General features: G+C 52.4%; 1 protein-coding gene across 2 annotated transcripts in view; it reads right to left on the bottom strand.

Annotated features, from left to right (window-relative positions):
• The window catches only part of GRM7 (glutamate metabotropic receptor 7), a 176841-nt gene that overhangs the window by 84293 nt on the left and 70779 nt on the right, over nt 1-21769 (bottom strand). For both annotated transcript variants that reach the window (XM_077786197.1, XM_077786198.1), the window contains exon 2: nt 16813-17029. In XM_077786197.1, the coding sequence (XP_077642323.1) occupies nt 16813-17029 (217 nt within the window). The remainder of the gene's footprint in view (nt 1-16812; nt 17030-21769) is intronic.

Below are 21769 nucleotides of genomic sequence, written 5' to 3'. Positions count from 1 at the left end.
GAACTCTCCATTCCCTTCCCAGCTCCCTCAGGAACTCTCCATTCCCTTCCCAGCTCCTCAGGAATTCTCCATTCCCTTCCCAGCTCCTCAGGAACTCTCCAGCCCCTTCCCAGCTCCCTCAGGGATTCTCCATTCCCTTCCCAGCTCCCTCAGGAACTCTCCAGCCCCTTCCCAGCTCCCTCAGGAACTCTCCATTCCCTTCCCAGCTCCCTCAGGAACTCTCCATTCCCTTCCCAGCTCCTCAGGAATTCTCCATTCCCTTCCCAGCTCCTCAGGAACTCTCCAGCCCCTTCCCAGCTCCCTCAGGAACTCTCCATTCCCTTCCCAGCTCCCTCAGGAACTCTCCAGCCCCTTCCCAGCTCCCTCAGGAACTCTCCATTCCCTTCCCAGCTCCCTCAGGGATTCTCCAGCCCCTTCCCAGCTCCCTCAGGAACTCTCCATTCCCTTCCCAGCTCCTCAGGAACTCTCCATTCCCTTCCCAGCTCCTCAGGAACTCTCCATTCCCTTCCCAGCTCCCTCAGGAACTCTCCAGCCCCTTCCCAGCTCCCTCAGGAACTCTCCAGCCCCTTCCCAGCTCCCTCAGGGATTCTCCAGCCCATTCCCAGCCCCTGCTTCACCCCTCAGAGCAGTGTCCAGCACTGGAACAGACCCTGCACCCCCAGGGGAGCTCTCCTAAAAAAGCACCTCCATTTACAAGTCATGAAGTTGACTTTTGCTCTTCCCTCTCAGAGCAAAGCAATGTTCCCTGCATTTAAAAAAAAAAAAAAAAAAAAAAAAAAAAAGGATGAAAGCTGACTATCCACAAAATTCCAGCGAGCCTCGTTTAATCCACTCACTTTCAGTTGTTGTGCAAACTTCCTGTTCTGGGGAAATAAATGTTTTTAATTAAGTTGGCTGCACAGCTGCCGAGGCAAGAGCTGAGTGCCAGGGCTCGGGAGCAGCCCCTGCCTATCGGCCCGACGCTGCACTCCATGGTGATAAAGCAATTTGTTGAGTCATGCTCTTCTCCCCCTCTCCAACCTTGATTCCCCAGACAGCGTCAGCTCTCCATTTGTTAATCCATACTTAATTTTTAAATCACAGAACACTGTGGCTTTAAAGATAAGCTTTGAAAGCGCCCTCCCACACGCTCCTGCCATCTCCCGGGATGCTGCTGCTAACGGAGGTCAGACACTCCAAAGTGAACGAGGGGCTGCTGCTGCAGGCTGGGGCTCCAGCCAGCTCAGGGCTGCAGGTGGCACCTGGGGAGGAGCAAGGCTGGGCAGAGAAGGGCAGAGCTGGGGAAGGAGCTCTGCCAGCTGCGGGTGAGAGCCCCATGGCACAGGGGAGGCCAGCTCCTCAATCCCCTCCGTTCTGCAGGCACAGGACACACAAAAACCCCGCCAGGCTGTTGGCTTCTCTCACCTGCAGAGTCCTTGGGATGCACCATGGGCACCACAAAACCCAGGCATTCATTGAAATCCCCGGGGAGCCCCCGAGCTGCTGCTGGTCGCAGGGAGATGCCCACCCAGCCCAAGGCAGGCTGGAATGGTGCCCCTGGAGCCCCAGGGCTGTGGGGTGGCACTGGGGCTGCCCCACGGCTGATGGGCATTCCCAAGGGCCAGCACAGCCCTCCACACCGGGAGAATCCCGATTTTCTGTTTTCAAAGACATGGAGGAGCCCTGCTCCCTCCAAGCGTCCCAGTGAAGATTTTAAATGTAAACCCGATCCCTCTAACGCTGGGAAAAGAGCCCTGTTAAAGCTACAGTTACTTTGATGATAAATTTTAATTGGTGCTATCCACAAAATGCTAAAATAATCTGATGGAGGAGGCGAATTCCAGCTGAAACAGCAGAACATGTAAATCCTCTGCCTGATTTACAGATTGTGGAAGCAAATCTGGAGCAGTTCCCTCAGCCTTTCCTGCAATATTTTTTATTTTTCTCCAGAAAAGTTACACTGCCAAGGAGACATCTCTTTTTTGGGTAGATCCTTGTTAATTACTAGCATGGAACTTTCATACTAATTGAGCAGCCAGCCAACACACCAACTCAGAGATGCACAGTTTGCTGCAATCTGAGCTACAGCATGTGAAAACCACGGGATTCTTCTCTAAAAAGACACAAAAGCATTTCAGCAATGGTGGAAAGAGAAATGGAAACACTTTTTACCTACCAAAATATGGAGTTCAGTGTTGTGTGTTTCCCCTGCCACAGCTGAAGGCATCACTAACACCTAAAACAGAGCAGAGAGCTGCACTTGCACGTGAAATGTGTAAAGGCAGGGGCAGAGACAGCGCAGTAACATCAGCTCCTGACAGAGCACACCACTCCAGCCCCAGGAGAGTCCCTGTGCCCCACCACAGCACTGAACGTGGGCAGGCATTTCAGATTTGAAATGAATTTTCACGGGGAGGAGGAACAGGAGCGTCGGGCACTCGGAGCTGAGCCCTCCCAGGTGTCAGCCACTGTTCGGGACAAGCCCAAGGGGAAGAGGCAGGACCAAAACCAAGGAGGGATTCCCAAGTGGGAGAGCAGGAGAGCATCTCTTCTAGCACAGCTCCGTGCCACTGCCTGCAGGGATGCTCAGGGATGCTGAGATGCTGCCCTGAGCACTCCCCTCCCTCTGCTCTGGGGCTCAACAGTGCCTAAATCAGCTCTGCCTTTGGGGTGGGCCTGAGATCCACTGCTGCAACCAGAGCTCCAAAGCAGGGGTGCAGGCTCTGCTGCAAACCAGCAGACTGATCTGACTGGCTGATGCACTCTTTTTTCAAGCAGCCACTCAGAACAGTCCGAAATTTCTACTAAACAGCCCGAAATGTCTGCTAAAACTGGCTAGGGAAAGAAAGTAAACTCGAGAGGAAATACTAAACCAGAGAGGAAAAAATAACTAGATAGAAAAACTAAACCAGAAAGGAAAAACAAAACTAGAGAGGAGAAAAGAGGAACTGAGGGAGAGAGTGCTGCCCAGGGACACAAATGCACAAACAAGACTTGCCTGAGGCTGTAACTCTGCTCTGAAGCTGGCCAGGCAAAACCACGTCCTGATCAATACTTTTTGAGACTGATTATCTCTCGTTAGGATCTCCTGCTTCATTCGCTGCTTTTTTTTACCTTTCCTCCCAACATCTCCCAGTCCTGGGCAGAGGGGAGACGCCAGGAAGGAAGGAGAATTCCCCCTGCCAGGTTTGCTCCTTGTTGTCATGTCTGAACTGGCTGCTGCATGGTGTTCTCCTGCACCCAGCAGAAATTATTTCTTTGGGAAAAAATGTAAAAGCGTTAAAATGTGTTTTAGAGAAAGGTAAATCCATTAGAGTAAGTAAAAATCAAATCCCCACCTCCTGCAGCAGTCAGGCTCCAGACCAGCTCGGAGCCTGAGAAGTCCTGAATCACTTTCAATTTATCAGGAGACTGTCAAAGGTGAAAAGGTTGAATTTGGTGGCAGTAACTTCCAAATTCTAGTGGCTGTATCTGCCTGCCACTGGAATAGGAGCTGCAGTGAAATTACCCTGCTGCTAACAGCTGGAAACGACTCCCAGGAGTCAGCCCCGTGCTCCTGGAGTGCTTTGATGGGTAAAATTCCCAGAGATTTTACTGCAGATGCCACTTGTGCCTCCTTATTTCAGGGAGGATTTCATCTTGGCTGCAGTGTATTTTCTGCAGACAAATTTTCTATCTGGCTCCTTCTCCCTTCATTTGACAGAAACAGAACTCAAACCTAAATAGCAAAACACCCATAATTTTGTATCAAGGTTCTCCAATCATCTGAAAAGTGCTGGTTGATGCAGCCAGTTCAAACCCTGTCTGGACAGAAGATGTGCTGGAAATGTAATTCAGAGATCTCCTGTTTCCATGGTAAACGAGGAGGAACAACACGAAATCGGGAGAGAGGAATCTGGGGAAAAAACCCAACATTATGGAGAAGGGAAGTGCCCAGAATTTGGCTCGTTAAGAAGTGGATGTGTGCCACAGTAATTGCATCTCTCAGTGGGGCAGGGCAGGGGGCTGGATGGCACCTGGGGCTGGGAGCTCGGGATTCCAGCAGTGCCTCAGGATCTCCTAAATCACAAATTACAATACCAAACCTGCTGATTCCTCGGGAAAGGAAACTCCCTGATTCCTCTGTCAGCCCCAAAGCAGCGCCTGGGCCATGAGCTCGGGGAGGCACTGAGAGCACAGAGCAGCACCAAAGGAGAAGGTGCAGGATGTGCTTCAGTGCCGTGGCAGTGTGCATGTTCTCAGCTCAGGCAGGGAGAAAAGGAGACAGGTTTGTGCCAGGCTAAGCCTGGGAAAAAGCCTGGGAGGAATGTAAACAATCAATTATCTTGATTTCTTTCATATTGTTTATAGATGTGTTCTACCCCACTGACCTAAGCCCAGTGCACCAATCAGGTGAAACGGTTTTACTCTAAGACTGATAAAATTAATGCTCATGATATTCTCTATAATAAATAATAGTGCTTTTAAATAAACACTCATTCACCTTCTAAAACCACACAAATCATTTCGCCCGTCCCTGGCTCAACAACATCACGGCAGCACTTGGGCCAAGGCTGGACTGGATCTTGAAGGTCTTCTCCTGCCCCAAGGTGCTGTGGCTCTACACAGGCCCAGCCTGAGTTTTCAAGAAGACACTTTCCTGTCACACAGCCCATGGAGAAGTCTGTCAGACACAGAGAGCAAGAGATAAACCTTCCTCACCCAGGCCAGCATCCATCCCTCTGTCCCTCACGTTCCCAGACACAGCCATGGGCTTGCTTTGACAGAACCTCTCCACTGGAGGTAATTGTGGGGATTTCTGAGACTCATTTTTCAGCCTCATGGGCTTGCTTTGACAGAACCTCTCCGCTGGAGGTGATTGTGGGGATTTCTGAGGTGACAGAGCACAGGTCAGTGTTTGGGGCTGCTCACCCCCTGGGCATGGGGGCTGTGCCCCAGAGCTCGCCCTGCCCGGGGCTCTGCAGGCAGCACAATGTGGGCAGCAGCAGCAGCCGCCTGCAGTGCCAGGCAGAGGGGTCTGTGCCCGGGGCGACAGCCAGGAGCCACCTCTGCCCTCCTGCCCTCCACCAGCCCCGGCTCGGAGGCAGCTCTGCAGCTTTACAGCCCCAGCCGGCAAAGAAAGGGGCATGGCAAGAAAAGGGGCATGGCAAGAAAAGGGGGTTCACACCCATTCAAGGGGGTTCACACCCATTCAAGGGGGTTCACACTGCCCCACAGGAACCTGGGGCTCGGTGCAAACCTCTCCCTACAGCCCTGCTGCACAATGGGCACCCAGGGCAGAACTTGCAGAGCTGTGACTGAGCCGTCCCTGGGGGCTCCCAGCGCTGCAGGCAGCGGTGCCAGCCCAGCCTGGGCAGCCAGCACGGCCCCATGGGCACGGCCCACGGCAGATGGCACGGCCAAACTGCCAGCGAGGGACCTCGTCCACTTCAGGAACCGCTTTTCCAAAATCCAAATCAAATGTGAAGCACAAGAATCAGAATAAAGGATGATGAGGCCACAGGCAGCTTTCAAATGTGGCAAATCCAAATGGGACTAATCTGTTCATTAACACAAAAGCTGTTTGTTGGGGATTGACTGTACTTGTCCCATCACTACATTTCCCAGAAGGAGAAGAAAACGATCGTGCCCGAGAGAAATCAGGATTTTCTGTTTTTCTACATTCCCTTCTGAAAGTGGTGGCTGCTTGCAGCTGGAGCATCTGTCACGAAAAGCCCAAACCAGAGCAAATCATTCAAAAACGGCCTGAAAAGACAATACCACGGAGGCTGTGGCTGTGCCTCTGCAGAGGCAGCAGGGAATGGAACCAACAGAAGCAGTTTGCTCCCCAGCAGGTAAAAACTGACTCTGGTAAATCCCCTTGGCGTTTGCATTAGAAATTCAGTCTTAGCCAGGTGTTGTTGCTGCCCCTAAACCCACCTGAGGCAGCAGCAGCTGGAGCTCCCCGAGCCCAGAACCCAAATCCCAGAGCCCAGAACCCAGAGCCCAGAGCCCAGAACCCAAATCCCAGAGCCCAGAACCCAGAACCCAAATCCCAGAACCCAGAGCCCAGAGCCAGCTCTGCAAGGGCAGGGCAGAGTTCCCCTCTGCCAGGGGCAGTGGGGGATGCCAGCACTCCCGGGGCTCAGAAGGTGCTGCACTGAAAAACCCAGCCATTTCTGACAATTCCTTTCTGGTTTCAGTCCTGCTCTTAGCTGCCCTCCCTTCAGGCAGCCCCTTCAGCCAGCTCCAGAGCAGATGGGTGCTGTCCCTCCCTCAGCCCTGGCACTGCAGCTCCAGCCCGTCCCTGCTGCCAGGGCACCACAGCCCCATCATGCCCCCAATCTCCTGGCTGCTTTCAGAAAAGGCAGAACATTTTCCAGGGGCTGCAGAGGTCTCCCAAGCCCAGCCATCGAAGAAAATGAAAGATAATTCACAAAAATCACACCGAATTTCCCCTAAATTATCAGCATTATGGCAGTTACCTGTTTCTATGCTACTTTCACACATCTGCTTGTTTCAGGTGAGTGGCAGCTGGGATTTTTAGCACCACCATTTGGCAGAGGGTCTGGAGGAGAGGTGAGGAAAGCACAGTGCTGAGCAGTGCCTCAGGAACCCTTCTGGGATGAAGCAGAGTGGGTACCTGTGATGTTCTTACTCAAAGCTTCTTGTATTTTCTGTTGGTTTTTCTTTGGCAATGTCACTTTTAATAACAGGTTCAGAGCCAGGCTGACCTACATAATCCTTCTGGTACAGAAGCACATGCTGCCTCCCACTATTTTTGGAGAACATAAGTGGAAATGTCTATGGCTTGCTTGGTTATCGTGTCCCTCTAGAGCTATAAAAATCAAATTGGAACAAATGTCCCAGGCTTGTCCAATTCACCAGACAAACTCACGGATCTGTTCTTTTTTTAACAGAAGGGCCCAGCTATACAAAAGGGTCTGGTTATTTCATATCAAGGCATAAATCTTCCTGCTCCACACTCAGATGGCACCGGGGCACTCCAGTGCCCAGAGCTGGCCTCAGGAGGAGGAGCTGGAACTTCTCCCCCTCTCCCTGTCCAAGTTTACCAATGTAGCAGCAGAACCCAACACAGGGAGAGAGGCTTGACATTACCTCGATGAACCTGCCATCCTTTTTCCTATTATTGTTACCCTTTAATTGTCCCGAATCAGCCCTGCCACAAGGCAGAGCTCTTGTTTTCCTTTCTGGCTGTCTCACGTTCCTTTCCCTGGGCTCCTGCAGCTCCTGCACACAGCCACAGCTCCAGGCCAGCCTGAACCCAGCAGGTCACAAACAAACCCTCGGATGTTTGCATCACATCTGCTCTGCAAAGGTGCAGCCCCAAACCCTCTGTGGCAAACGGGCATCTCACAGCTTCACCCCCCAGCCCCCAGTGCCACAGCCCCACGGGGCAGGGACATCCTGCTGGAGGGCCAGGGGCTGTGGCCAGAGCTGGCCCTGCACAGCTGGCCCTGCAGAGCCCTGCAGATGGGATCCCACAGCCCTGCAGAGCCCTGCAGATGGGATCCCACAGCCCTGGCCCTGCAGATGGGATCCCACAGCCCTGCAGAGCCCTGCAGATGGGATCCCACGCAACTGGAGATGTAAAACACAACAGCAAATGTAACCCCAAGGAAGAAATTATTGAGCTTGCTGCTGTTCTGCACCTCTCCCAACCTGCTGCAAGCCCTGAGGCTGTAGAAACCAATGCCCTGCATCTCTCTCATAAAACCAGCAGCAGACACCACAGCACAGGCGAGCATCAGATGCCAATACCCAAACCTGGCCAGCGACTGGTTTGACCCCAACTTCTTGAGAAAATTCTCTTCTGTGTCAAACCACGACAGAGCAGAGGGAGGACAGGAGAGAAGTGTCACCTGGGCTGCTGTGGGGAGGAGAGCCCCAGGGCACAGAACCACCCAGAGACAAAGGGGCAAAGGAAGGTGCAGCCATCACTGCCAACTGCACCAGCCCTGCTCATCCCACCCGGGCACTCCCCAGCCCCCCGTTAGCACCAACAGAGAGAACATTTCCCCCGCCAGTAATCTTGTTTATTCTAATAAAGAGGCACTGACTAAAACAAAATCCAGAGAATTGACTGTTGACTCACAGCTGAAGAGAAATTCCCATAGGCAAATCTTTTTAGCATTCTAAAAGCATGACTAATTCAATTAACACCAGCCAGAAGAAGATTATGTAAAGCTACGAAGTTATACATCTCTATATGTGTAGAATAAGGAACAGTTACGTGTTAAGGAACACAGGTAAGAGCTGGATGGTTTGCATTTTGTATTTCAAATATTGCCATAAACATCTTTAGTGCCAGTTTGACTCCGGGAGGCGTTTACAAATTTTCAGCCATATGTGAAAATAAAGTTTTAGAATCGTGTGGTTTTAATTACCTTTTCTTTATTCAAATCATTACTGGGTGTTGTTACGGCAGAGTTGTCTCTGTCTATCAATGACTGTACACGTGCCAAACCACTCTCCACCCTTCTTTTTCTTTTCTGCTAGTTCAATATCTCCATAAATCTCATGAAAAGAAAAAAAGGCAGAAAAGCAAGGAAGCGGAAAGGAGCTTGTCTTGTGGATCACTCATGCAAGGAGAGAACTCGGCATTGCCCTTGAAAGGCTTTTCTGAAGACTTCGCAAAGCCAGGGCACAAAGAAACTCTGAGCCTGGAAGTTCTTGTGCCAGGAGAGAAGTTGTTGTGTTTTCCCGAGGCTGGGCACAGCAGCTGCTCCTGCCGAGCCCTCGTGGCACATCCCTGACCCCATAACCCCAGAACAGGCTTTCAGAACAAGCCCCAGCTTCCCTTTCCTGGAAAAACCCCACAGATCTCCTGCCTTGGGTTCTCCATCAGTTAAAATCCCAGAGCAAAGCTGAGCTTTCCCCACGGACACACACTGAGGCCAGAGGAGGCTCCACACTCACCTCCTGTTTGCATGAAAAATGAACTTACAGGGAAAATGATGTACTTCTTATAAAGGTGTGAGTTAGGGCTGAGCAAAACTCAGCTCCCAAAGGGAAATGTAATTCCAGCAGGCGTGTGGGCGCTGCTGGAGCACAGGGCCAGGAGCAGCACTGCCAGGCAGCAAGCCCAGGCACCAGGGCACAGCTCCCAGCAAGAGCAGGCAGGGCAGGTGCCCTTTAAAAAACATTGTCAGTGATCATTTACCACACGGCAATGCTGTTTTAATTTTTAAAAGTGTTAAGTATTTTTTTATAGTTTTTAAAAAACTTTTTAAAGAACTATAAAAGAAAATGCTTTTAAAATCACAGCAACATTGCACCCTTTTTCTGTTAAAAAATAAAAAAAAAAGAAAATGAACAGTATTGAAAAAGCAAAGTTAACACTTTCGAAAATCATGGCAACATATCAACCTTTTTCTGTTAAAAAAGAAAAAAATAAAATTACCAATACTGAAAAAGAAAACTTACCACTTTTAAAAATCAAGGCAAGGCAGTAAGATCTGCTGCAGAGCAGCACACGGCTCCCCCTGAGCTGCCCAGGGCAGGGAGTCCCATCCCTGCAGGGGCTGCACAGCCAAGGCAGGAACATTCTTCTCTCTCAGGATGTCTTATAGAGCAGCACAGAGGGAAGAAAGAAAACAATTTCTATTCCTGCTCCTTGTTTTCCCACGTGCAATGTGTTTGGAGAATTGTTTACCTGAGGTGATTGCTTGGTTGGATTCTGGTGAGGATTGTTTGAGCTGATGGCCAATCCAACCCACCTGGGGCTGGGCTCAAGAAAAAAGGGTCACAGGTTTAGAGTGAGTTAGATATGGGAGTTAGAACAAGTAGATGTGTAGTTTTAGTATCTCCTTTAAATAGTATATTAATGGATTATAGCATAGTTCTAATAAAGAACAGGGATGGGGCAGGGGCAGGGATGGGGACAGGGATGTGACAGGGGCAGTGCAGCAGACAGGGGCTCAGGGCAGTGCCAGGGCTCAGGGGAGTGCCCCACAGCCCCTGCAGCAGGGGAGCAGCAATCTGCACAGGCAGTGGAAGTGTCAGAGCTCCCAGGGACAGAACCATGCTGCTCCCTGGGATTGCCACCTCCCTGCACTGCCAGCCCAGCCTGCTGCAGGCACGGCTGGCAGCTCTGGCCTTCCTCTGCCTCCTCCTCATCTGCCAGCGTGCCCTTTGTCTTCCCAGCGCCTGCTGGGTTCGCCTTGGAGTAAATCATCAAGGGTAGATTTAATTTCTTGGAGCTGATAATGAGCGGAGCTCGATATGGATCCTTTCATTTAAAAGTCTGCCCGGCAATTTAATCAGCCTCCACAGCCTCAGCCCCGGCCTGGAAGTAATGTGGGATGGTTGTAATGGTGAACGAAGAAAATTAGAGAAGAATTAGATGAATGATTTTATCAGAAATCCTGAGCTGCTGTCTGTAATCAAGTTGCACTGCACTGTGCTCTCTCAGCACGCTGCTGTCTCTGGGGAGGATTACACATCTCCAGCAGCAGCCCTGGACTTGTCCAGAGCTGAGCAATGCCAGCACAGCTCCTCTCTGCACACCAGGACAGCAGGACACCAGGACACAGCACACCAGGACACAGGACACCAGGACACAGGACACAGCACACCAGGACAGCAGGACACCAGCACCGCTGTGTGCAGCAGCTCTCCCACTCCTCATCTTCCTCAGGAACATTTCCACCAAGGATGTGACAAGGCATCCACAGCCACCCTGACATCCCACAGGAGTCCCAGCACCAGGTCCCGTGGGGGAAATTTGGGTTTGCACCCCGTGCCTTGCAATGCTCAAAGCAGGGCTGATCACACAGCAAAGGAAAAAGTCATTTAATCCTTGGGAGGTGCCAGGCAGCCCCAAATCTGTGCTGGGGAACCCAAGGCAGCCCCAAATCTGTGCTGGGGAGCCCCAGGCAGCCCCAAATCCATTGTGGGAGCCCCAGGCAGCCCCTGCCCTCGAGCAGCTCAGTCCCCACCTGCAGCCCCTGGACTCAGCCCATTGCCAGCCCTGGAAGCGAGAGCTGAGCTGGGGGAGGATTTTTCCCACATGGATTTGCCATCACAAGCCACACAATTTCCATGGACTGGTTGGAGCAGAGAGAGGGAGAGAGCTCCCGTGGCCGAGATCAATTCCTGACAAACTGCTTGGCTGAGCAGAGGACAGATCTGCACGTCAGCTCTCAGCACCAGACATTTCCAGCCATTTGCTGCTACAGGAAAAATCCTGCATTCCCAGCCAGCTGCTGGCACACCTGTGCACATCCACCTACTGAAGAGAAGAGCAGCTTTAGCACTAATGACATCCAAATTAGATCTTTGCCATCTTTGATGTTTACGATTCCCGGCTCCTTTTGAGGCAAGAGATGTGGCTGGAGTTTAATCACCAGCATTCTGCTTGGAGCAAGCCTTCTGAAGCTGCCCAAGTGCACAGCCTTGGCTTGGAGCCTGTGGGACCCCAGCCTTGCTCTGGGGTCCCATGTGGTGGGGAAATTCCTCCTCCAACCTCTGCTTCCAAAGGAAAACTGGGCAGGCTCTTGCTGTTCAGTCTCAAGGCAGTTTATTGTTGGTTATCTAAAAGATTTTCTTCTCAGGCTGCTGTGGTTTGTTCACAGCTCAGGCAGAGGCACACACACACCCTGACATCCTCTCTGTCTGTGTCTTCTTCTCTCTCCCCACCCAGGGCTGCTGCTAGCTTTTATATGATATATTACATATTACATGTTTATAGTTTTCCCCCAATACCTACTGCCTACATTACAAAGTGCTTTTCTACTCTAAAGCAATCTGTAAGTGCCAACATCACCAAGAACATGGAGGCAAAGAAGAAGAAGGAGGAAGAACAGGATCAGCCCACTTTCCTCCATCTTAGAACTTCTGACCCCATGTACAAAGTAAAAACCCCCCTGTACAAGTGTTAAAACTCCCCTGTACAATACTAAAAAAATTTCCCCTCTGTTTTGTAACTACTTTTACTACACTATCTAACCCTTTGTGACTGTTTGTTCCACCTCCAAAGTTGGTAACTCATTCCATGGCTCAAACCCAAAATCACAGCTGTTTGCAGCTGCCTGCCAGGGTCTCAAATGCTTCTGACCAAGGCCTGGAACCTCCAAAAATGTCTGAGGGACATCTTGAGTTCCAACACAGCAGGAGCCACAAATGGGAACAAATCAAGGTGCTCTGGCTCCTTGATCCAGGCTCAGGTGTCCAAACCTGAGGCTTCAAGTGGCACTCGCTTTTGTCACTGAAACAGGTATGAAAAAAGCCCTCCCAAGGAATAACAGAGAACTTGGCAAAAGGCACATGCAGCAAAAAAGAAAGGCCATTCCTTAAGCAGAGTCCCTGCTATCCAGCAGTGATACACCAGCAGTATAATCTTAATTAGCCAATAAAAGTTTTTAGACAATCTGTCTAGACTTGCTTGTGCCTGGACATAAAATTGGCTTTAAAAGAAATATATAAACAGCAATGAAACATCAATGAGGAGCTGTCAGAAAAAGCTCCCTGCTGCTATACATCTGCACCCTGCTCTTCTTAAACCACGAGCATTTATGCGAAATCCTTCAGGTTTTTAAGCACAAAAGCTGCTGGGTTTGGGCTCGGAGCACTGCAAGCTCGGGTCCCTGGCTGCTGCTGCACAAGTCCAGAGCAGCACAGCCCAACAGCCTGAGGAAGGCAAGCCCTTCTGAACCACCACTGGGAAGCCCTTGTAATTAATAGCAGAGAACAGCCACGTCTGGAGCTCCTGGGCTTGTCCTGCCCGCTCCAAGCAAGCAGGACAGGAGTGGGACCAAAGGGACACCCGAGAGGAGAGAGAAGGGAAAGAGAACCAAGTCACCCGGGGCTCTTCCAGCACCCTCTGGGGGAAGAACCTTTCCCAAAATCCAGCCCAGGCTCCAGGGCAGAGCTCCACACACAAGCACCAGGTGTGTCACACAGCTCGGTGCCTGCGAGAACACCCAGGGGCTCGTGGCAAACACAGGGGAAACCAGGAGAAACTCAAGCCTCTGTTGAGAAATGCTCTGGGGAAATAACTCTGCTTCTGAGGGCAGGAGGGGCTGAAAATCAGTGTTGGGGTTGGAAGGGACCCTGAGCAGTCCCTGCAGGGAGCCGTGTGCGGGGTGGGGCTGGGGGCTGCAGCTTCTGTCCCTGAGCAAACCCAGCTCCTGCAGGCACAGGGCTGGCCCCACCTCGCTCAGGACAGCTGTGGGACAGATGTGGGACAGATGTGGGACTTGGGGACAGCTGTGGGACAGATTTGGGGCTCAGGGACACCTGTGGGACAGCTGTGGGACATGGCACTGAGCAGTTCCAGCAGGGAGAGCTGCCCGAGAGCAAGGAGGTGACACAGGGGCTCTGCTCTCCATGCCAAAGGGGCCTGGAGGCCACTCTGGGCTCAGCCCTGGAGGTGGCTCTCAGCAAGCCCAGCAGGAGCCTCCCCAGCCCTGCAGAGCCCTCCCCAGCCCTGTGCCCAGCCTGCAGCTGGCAGAGAGGGCTGCCAGCATCCCCAGAGCCCTCCCCAGAACCCTCCCCAGCCCTGCAGAGCCCCAGGCTGTCCCCTCTGCCCACCTGCCCTGCAGACACAGCCAGCCCTGAGGCAGCCCTGGCAGGGAGGAGGAGGAGGGACACACATCCTGCAGCGCAGCCCAGCAGTGAGAGAGCAGCAAAGCCCCACTCAGCTGTGAAAATGGGCCATTTGGGGAGAGCAGAACATTAATAAATGCACTCCAGATCCTTCATTTATCTGTTAGGAGGCATTCAAGTGGTCTTTTGCTAACGACTTCAGTATATATATTTCTTACAGATAGCAATTAACCTTCTGGTACAGATTAATCTTTTAAAAAAAATCAAAGATGAATTAATCTTTGAAATTCAAGTATTCAGTAGTTTCATTAATAATCTGAAATTGTCCTTTAGATTTCCCATAATTAGACCATTCCCCTAATTTATTAATCCCACAGACTGCAGAGCATGTTTCAAATCTTCATCTCCTGCCACAATGACATATTCAAACTCGCTTGAAGTGCTCATAATAAAAGTCACTTTGTGAAGAATTATTAACTCAGAGGATCAAGCAAAGTCTTTATGTGCCAAAGCATATTTGAAAACTAAGCAGGGGAAGCGCTGTCTGCCGATCCTCAGATTTCCTAAGATCCCAGCTGATCAGAAACAAGTCTGGATGAAACGCTGCCTTTAAGGTAATTATCCTGCTGCAGACTGGAGCCACAGCCAGGAAATGTGCTGGCACCTGCGGGGCAGACCTTCCTTCTGCCAAGGGAAGGTGGTCCTGAGAGGCCAGAGAGCTCTCTAGGAGCTGCCAACACTGCTCCCTGCGGGGAAATTCACATTTGGGCTGAACTCCCTGCAGCCTGGCCCCCAGCTCTGCCCGCCCAGTGCCAGCTCCAGCCCTTCCCGACCCTGCCAGGGCTGCTGAGTCCCCCTGCCCTGGGCAGCCCCTGCCAGGGCTGGCCAAGTTCTCTAAGGAGTTTTCATTAATCCCCCCTGGGCTCCCCCCGAGCTCCTTCCCCTGCTCCTGCCCCATCCAGCTCCTGGCTCCTGCCAGGGGGGCCGGGGAGCCGTGGGAGCTCCCCAGGGACCAGCAGAGTTTGAGCTCACTGAGGATGAACCCAGAGCCCAAAGCCAGGGGACAAGCCCCAGTCCTCTAGGGAGGGCAGGAGCTGCACCTCCACTCAGCACTGCTCCTCCAAACCTCCACCAGCATCCTCCTGCCTCCCCAGGCTGGGAAACCTCCGGGAACTTGCTGCCAGGTTAAATCCCATCAGAACTTCACCCGAGCTGCAGCTGCGTGGCACAGGGGGCTGAGCACAGCCTGAGAGCGCCAGGAATGGCATTATCTGGTCTGAGGAGGAGCTTAGGCACCATCCCTGTCCTGCCTTCATGCCCAGGCAGGACCCACGTCCATCCCTGCACACACTCTGAGCTGCAGCACGGCTCTGCTGGGGCTCCAGGCTTGCTTCTGCTGCAGGAGCCCGAGTGTCCTGCTGGCTCCATGGACAGCTCATGGAATAAATGTAATTCTGCACGAGGTCCAGAAAACGGGATCCTGTTCTGCAGCCAGAGCCTGTCCTTCACACAGGGAGCACATTTCGGGTAGGAGTTTGCAACAGTGGATATTTGCAAATAAAGTCAATTTTAAATTCCAATGAGCGCTGGCATTTGTCACTTCCTGCTGTATTAAATCCAAACCCATTTGCTTTAATACCACATAAATATGCATTTGTAGGAACAGAAGAATTTATGCAAATGTGGGTTCCTTCAGTGACATCAATATAAGGAAACAATCCTCACTCCCCCTCTCCATGGCCCCATCCTTTCAGCCCAGTAACTTTCCCTGCTGGTTCCCTGGAAGATGCTGCCAGGGGGGATGAGCAGTTTGGGACATTTTGGGACCCTGCAGGCAGAGCTGTGGGAGCAGCCCTGGGCATGGGGAGCCCCGAGCTGCTGCAGGGAGCTCCTGCCTTGCCCAGGTGTGGGAATCCAGAGCTTCCCTCTGGCTGCCCTGGGACCCTGGCAGGGGTCAGAACCCCCCTGGACAGAGCCCCCAGAGACACTGCCTGTGATCTCTGTCCATGGAAAAGAGTTTTCAATCTTACAGGATCAATTACCAGCTCTGAGTGTTTGATATCAGTAATAATTAAGTGTGGCACAGGTGCAAAAGTAAAATTTTAGGATTCTAGATGAGGGGTCCAAAGGGCACAAGATGCAGGAAATTGGGTGTGCCTTGTCCTTTTTCTCCTTCTTCATGCCCTCCATGTCTCACTGTGGTGTTGGCATTTTTCTGTTGGTTCAGGCTGGGGACACACTGTCCAACGTAGGTGACAGATATTGGCACGTTCTTGTAAATCCAGCCCAGGGAGTTTCTGGTATTTAATGTTTGTCACATCCCACTGAGGGCAGAGCCCCACACGCTGCCCTGCAGGACAGAGCTGGGCAGGGCAGCAGAACATGTGAGAGATAAACAGAATAAACAACCTGGAAACCAGCACAGACCAATGATGGCTTCTGCTTTGGCAGCAATGACAGAGACTTTCTACAATCTGGGAATCATTTAAATATCACAAATTCCGTCATCCTGGCACTGAGCTGGGCACTGTGCTGTTTTATCTGGGCAATGCCAGGCAGGTACAGGCTGGGACACCCGAGTTCCCTCTGGGGAGCACAGCAGAGCTGGATTTGTGCTGATGGGTTCCAGCACAGAGCCTCTGGAGCAGCCCTTGCATTTATCACCAGTAACAAATCCATCATCTGCCACTCTTTCCTTCCCAGCACAGGAATCAGCTTCAAACACTCACATTTCCAAACCCTTCTGAATCTGGACTGCAAACCAGCTTGCCAAGGACTCACACCCAAGGTCTGGCACGCCTCACCCCACACAGCAAGCCCCGAGCCTCCAGGGGAAAGGTTCTGAATTGCCTGCACAAAGTGGGCAGGGAAATGCCAAAGCAAAGGACCCAGATCAGGCTGGAGCCCAGAGCTGGCACCAGCAGTGACACCAGCCAGGCTGCAAGCAGCTCACAGCAGAACTGCAGCCTGTGGAGCCAGAAAAGCTCAGCCTTGCCAGATCTGGCTTCTCCCCATGCCAGCACAGGGGAACCTCAGCCAGCGCAGCGGGAGGAGCTCGCTCCAACTCAAGGATTTCTGTTTTCCCCAAAACCACTAAAACCCACTGAGGGGTCCCACTGCCTGAGCCTCCAGAGCAATTCAGGAATGCCAACATCCAGGAGCCATGGCAAAGAACTGCAGCAACTTTAGGATCAAATATCAGCTCTGGAAAATACGATCACAGTTGCACAACACGACACTCACGAGCCCCGCAGCGCTTCTGGAGGGAGGACGGGCGTTGCCTACCTGCCTCTCTGGAAATTTGCATGAAGGACTCGACTCCTTTTTCTCCATAATTCCCTTCAGATGCCAAAGTGGATACATAATTCCATCCCAAAGCTTTCACAATGTCCACCATTGCTTGTGCTTGGAAGGAATCTGGAGGAACCACCCGTGAGAAGAAATCATAGCGCCTGTCATCGCTCAACTCTGGTGCAGTTGAGGCATAACTGATTTGTGGGATCTGTAGAAAAAAACAATTTCTGATAAATACACACATTCACATACTCACGACACTTCTTGCAGCAGCAGCTAAAGCACCTGGCTTCAGCTGAGCTTTGGCTGTGCTGGGTGCAGCTGCAATTCTCACCACGCTGCCCTGAAGGCACGAGGCACAGGAGCAGCCCCTGCGCTGGCATCCAGCCACCCAAATCGAGCTGTGAACAGCTGGAGCCAGCTGTGTGTGTGTGCACAGCCCTCATCCTCCCTGTGAGCAGCCAAACACAGCCCACAGACCCCTTGGACCTCGCTCTGCCCTGCTGTGTGCTGGCAAAGGGAGGTTGGCTCCACTCCTGCCAGCACTGCCTGAAAGCTGGGACAGCCTTCCTCAGCCTCAGGAGGAGGAAGGCTCCAGGCTTAAGGAAAGGAGGTTTAGTTTTTATTCCTTCTGGTGAAGAACAGCGTGAAGGTCGCTGAGCAGGGGCAGCTCTGTCCCCCAGAGCCAGCCTGGGCAGGACTCAGCTCTGTCCCAGCAAAGCAGCCACTGCTTCCCCTTCTCCCAGCAGCGTGGAGGAGCCTGGCAGTGACCCAGAGCAGTGCTGGGGCTGCTCTCCCCTGGATAACAAAGGCAGCTCTGGGCTGACAGGACATTATTCCCCAAGCCCACTGTGCAATTGCTGAGTAACAGTCTGGGGCTGCTCCTGAAGTGAAGGAACCTGCCCTACCTCTCACTGCAGACACCAGGGAGGGGAGAGGAGAGATTTGCAATGCACACAAACACTGTCTGTTTAACCCCTGAGCCCTCAGCCTGAGCACAGGCACCTCCTGCACCCTCAGGTTTGGTCTCTGCATGGCTCTTCATGAGCATTGTCATCCTACAAGCGTTTATCAGCTCTCCTGCCTCCTCAGAAAAACAGGCACTGCCCTGCCCCAGGATCAGCACTGCAGAGGGCTCAGCACCTTCAGCTCCACAGAGAGCAGGGAGAAGGAGAGCAGACGTCCCCAGAATTCACACTATATCTACACAGGTATTTGCAGCCCCCACAGCACAGGAAAAGCAGATACCAGAAGAAAAATCACTGCTGGAGAGCCAAAAGAGTGAACAGAGAAATGAACTTTGCATGGAAGAATTATTAACTACCCCAAGAGCTGCTATTCAACCTAAACAAAGCCAAATTCTCACAGAACCATCCATGTCCAGAGCTGGAAGGGACCCCCAGGACCATCAGTGCAGACAGCCCAGCAATCCCACCCTGCGCCTGCCCTGGAGTTTCCTCCCAGGTGCTGCCCCCTCATCCCTGATGCCTCAGGTTTGGCTTTTCTGTTTTTCACATTCTGTGCTGCTTTAGTGTGTGGGTCTGGGATTTATATCAGGGTATGGTGAGCTCTGTGCACAGAGCAGGGAGACAAAACAATTCCTGCTCCAGCTGGGCACCAAGGACAAATGATCCAAACCTCAGCCCAGGAGCACAAACACCGTGGGCTGGAGAGAGAAAAACAAGCAGGATGGGACTGATGGGCTGGAGCTGGAATGGGACAATGAACTCCAAGGTGCCAATGGAGCAGAACTGATCCCAGGGAGAGCCCTGGGAGCGCTCGTGCATTTTGGGACCATTTTGGTTCATCTTGGGTTCATTTTGTGCCACTTTGGTTCATCTTGGGTTCATTTTGGGACCATTTTGGTTCATTTGGGTGCAGCCCTGGCTGGGCTCTGGTGCTGCCCAAGGTGGATCCATGGAGGAGATCCTTTAATAAATCCCTGCTTTATTCTGTGACTCTGCTCCAGGGCAGCACAAAGCATCACCCCAAGTGCTGCAGGGCACAGAACCTGCTGGGCACCCTGGGCAGCAAACCCAGGGAAATTCCAGTTTGTCCCTGCCCTGCTGCTGCTGCCAGCAGGGCCTGGTGACCTCTGGGGGGACGTGGACTGGTCACCCACAGTGACACACACAGCCAGCCCCAGCAGAGCAGGGCTGCTTTCTGCACTCAGCATAAAGGTGAGGCTGAAATACCAGCTTTTATCTGTGGCAACTTTGTACTCCAGCTTGCCAACAACCACTTTCCCAACTAAAAATCAAAAGGAGCACATTCTGCACTTTTACAGCAACCAAAGCTTCTACAGAATTTGCTGCATTGCTTATATTCCTAAGGAGACCTTTTGGATTTTAAATCTTTTCCTTCTGTTCATCAAATATTAACTACTGCTGGCTGCTTCAATCACTTGGAGCATAAAAAGCAGATATCAGATGTTTTAACAGTGTTTCTAGCAGGATATCTAAAAGCAACATGAAGTTATATACATGTACCAAGTAGAATTTTGCTGCTATTCTGTTTAAACCTGGGGAGGAGAGTCCTTCAGGGGTGTGACAGGGGCTGCAGCCACCAGAATCCCTGCCCAGGTGCCAGAGCTGGTTGCAGACTCTGCTAAAGGCACCTTCTGCTCCTGCCCAGCCACCCGTGCCCGCCAGCAGCATCCCAGTGGCCAAACTGCTGAAAATCAGCCCAAATCCAGCTGCTGCCCACCAGGGCGCTCCTCACGGGCACCTCCAGCTGCTGCCAGCACTGAGGTGCACTTGGAAAGGAAAATGATTGCCCCAGCTCATGGAGAGCCACGGGCAGTGTCCCTGCTCTGTGCTGCTGCCCACGGTGCCACTGTGCAGGGCCGAGGGACACCCACAGAGTGAGATCAGACTGCACTGCTGAGGGTTCTTCACTTACCCACAGAAATATTCCTGCCTCCTCAGCGGTTTATTTTCCTCTCATTTTGGTAAAGTCTGTTCTTTGCCATCAGTTCTAAACTGGAGTTGAAAGAAGCAAGACTCCTCTTCCATCCCGTTTTGCCCATTTTCTGTTCTGACACATCAGAAAGCCCCAGAGCACCACGCTGTGCTTCCCAAAAGGCTGCAGCAGCCTGGCAGGAGGCTGTGCTGAACCCCAGGGACCCCGAGCTCCTGGCCCTGCCTGCAGCAGCTCAGCAGAGCTGCGCTGCAGCTCCTCAGGGACACTGGCAGCAGCTGTGGGACCAGATGTCCCCAGCCCTGGGGCTGCAGGACTGGCACACCACACCCAGGAGCTCCACCCTGCCTTGCCTGGCTGATGTTCTGATTACAGCGAGGGGCAATGATTAATGTGGCAACATTGTCTTAGTCAGTGATTAATTATTGTTAATTTATTTCTAACATTGACCATTATTCTTCATTTGTTTCATCTTCTCCTGCTAATGAAGAGCTGTCTGTGGGCTGCACTTGTTGTCTGCAGTGCTGGGGAGCAGCTGCAGCAGGAGCAGCAGCACGAGCAGAGCAGGAGGAACCTCAGAGCAACCCCCCTGAAGGTGGTCACGGCCCCAGGTTTCCATTTCGGACTCGCTGGGTGTTATTATCCAGCCCAAACCTTCCTTCTCCCCCTGCTCCACTCAGCCTTCCCCACAAAAATGGCAGAAGGTTTGAGGGGCTCTGCGAGGGCTCGTGTCTGGTCCTGAACAGACAGAGCCAGTGCCAGTGCCACAGACAGTGCCAGGGCACACAGCCAGTGCCAGGGCACACACACAGTGCCAGGGCACACACACAGCCAGTGCCAGGGCACACAGCCAGTGCCAGGGCACACAGCAGCCCTCCCTGGGGCTGCAGGACTGCCCCAGCCTGGCTGCCCAAGCCTGGCTGCCCAGCCCCAGAGTCACCCCCAGGCCAAGCGAACACGAACACAAACACAAAAACACAAACACAAAAAACACAAACACGAACACAAACAAACACAAAGACAAACACAAGCAGTTCTTGCTGCAGGGACTGAGCTCAGCCCCTCCCAGGCCCTGGTTACAGATGATGAGGATGCTGCAGCTGAACCCACCTCAGCCAGCCACAGCAGCCAGGGCACTTCAGAAAAGGCAATTAAGATAATGCAGGAGAGCACCTCCTGAGACGTTAATGAGCTCCTACCAGGGCAATATCAAGTTCACAGTTTGCTATGTTTTTACTTTCAATTTCCTCTGAAGTTTTACTGATGTGGTTTCCTGGCAGTAGGGAAACCTCACCCTGCTCTGGCAGAGCCCTGGATCCCAGCACGCCTGGCAGGGCAGTGCCAGGCTACAGACTCTGCAAATCCTGCCAGCTTCACCAAAATCAGCTGCCTGGAGGCTGCAGCCAGCTGCAAAACTCTGCCGTGAGCTGATGGGTGTGTAACAGCCTGGGATCTGTTCAGTTTGGGTTTTATTCTGCTCAGATCTGTTCTGTTCAGGTTTTATTCATGTAGAAATCTATCAGGTTTCTTCCATCCTCAGCACAGCTCCTCTTTGTGCCCCATGCCCATCCCAAACTGCAGAACAAGCAGCTCCAGCACCCTGAGCTGCAGAGAGCTGCTTCCCCTGTCTGGAGCTCAAGTTTCTCAAGTTTCCCCCGGCTGTTTCTCTGGGCAAAACCCCTCCAGACTCTTCTCACTCTCCCCTTGCCTTCTGAACAGCAAGGATTTTTGGGAGGCAGTTCTAAAAGCCCAGACACCCGCGGGAAGCTGTCCCTGCCCTTGGCAGGGGCTTGAACAGACCTTTGAGCCCCCTGGAACCCAAACCATGCTGTGATTCTGAGGAAATTTCACCCAATACACGAAATAAGGTCGGAGCTGGTGAAGATAACAGAAGTTCCTGCTGTTCTCCAGTGGCTGAGCTGGAGCTCAGCATCTCCTCGGGAGCTGCCAGCCCTGGGGCACAGCACAGAGAACATCTCTGCCTCCTGCTCCCCTCCTGCCCAGCCCTGCCCAGGCTGGCAGGAGCCTC

The sequence above is a fragment of the Lonchura striata genome, chromosome 12 (genome assembly GCF_046129695.1).
Source record: "Lonchura striata isolate bLonStr1 chromosome 12, bLonStr1.mat, whole genome shotgun sequence".
NCBI lineage: Eukaryota > Metazoa > Chordata > Aves > Passeriformes > Estrildidae > Lonchura > Lonchura striata.
The sequence above is the reverse complement of the archived record's forward strand: the minus strand, read 5'-3'. Positions and strand labels throughout refer to the sequence as shown.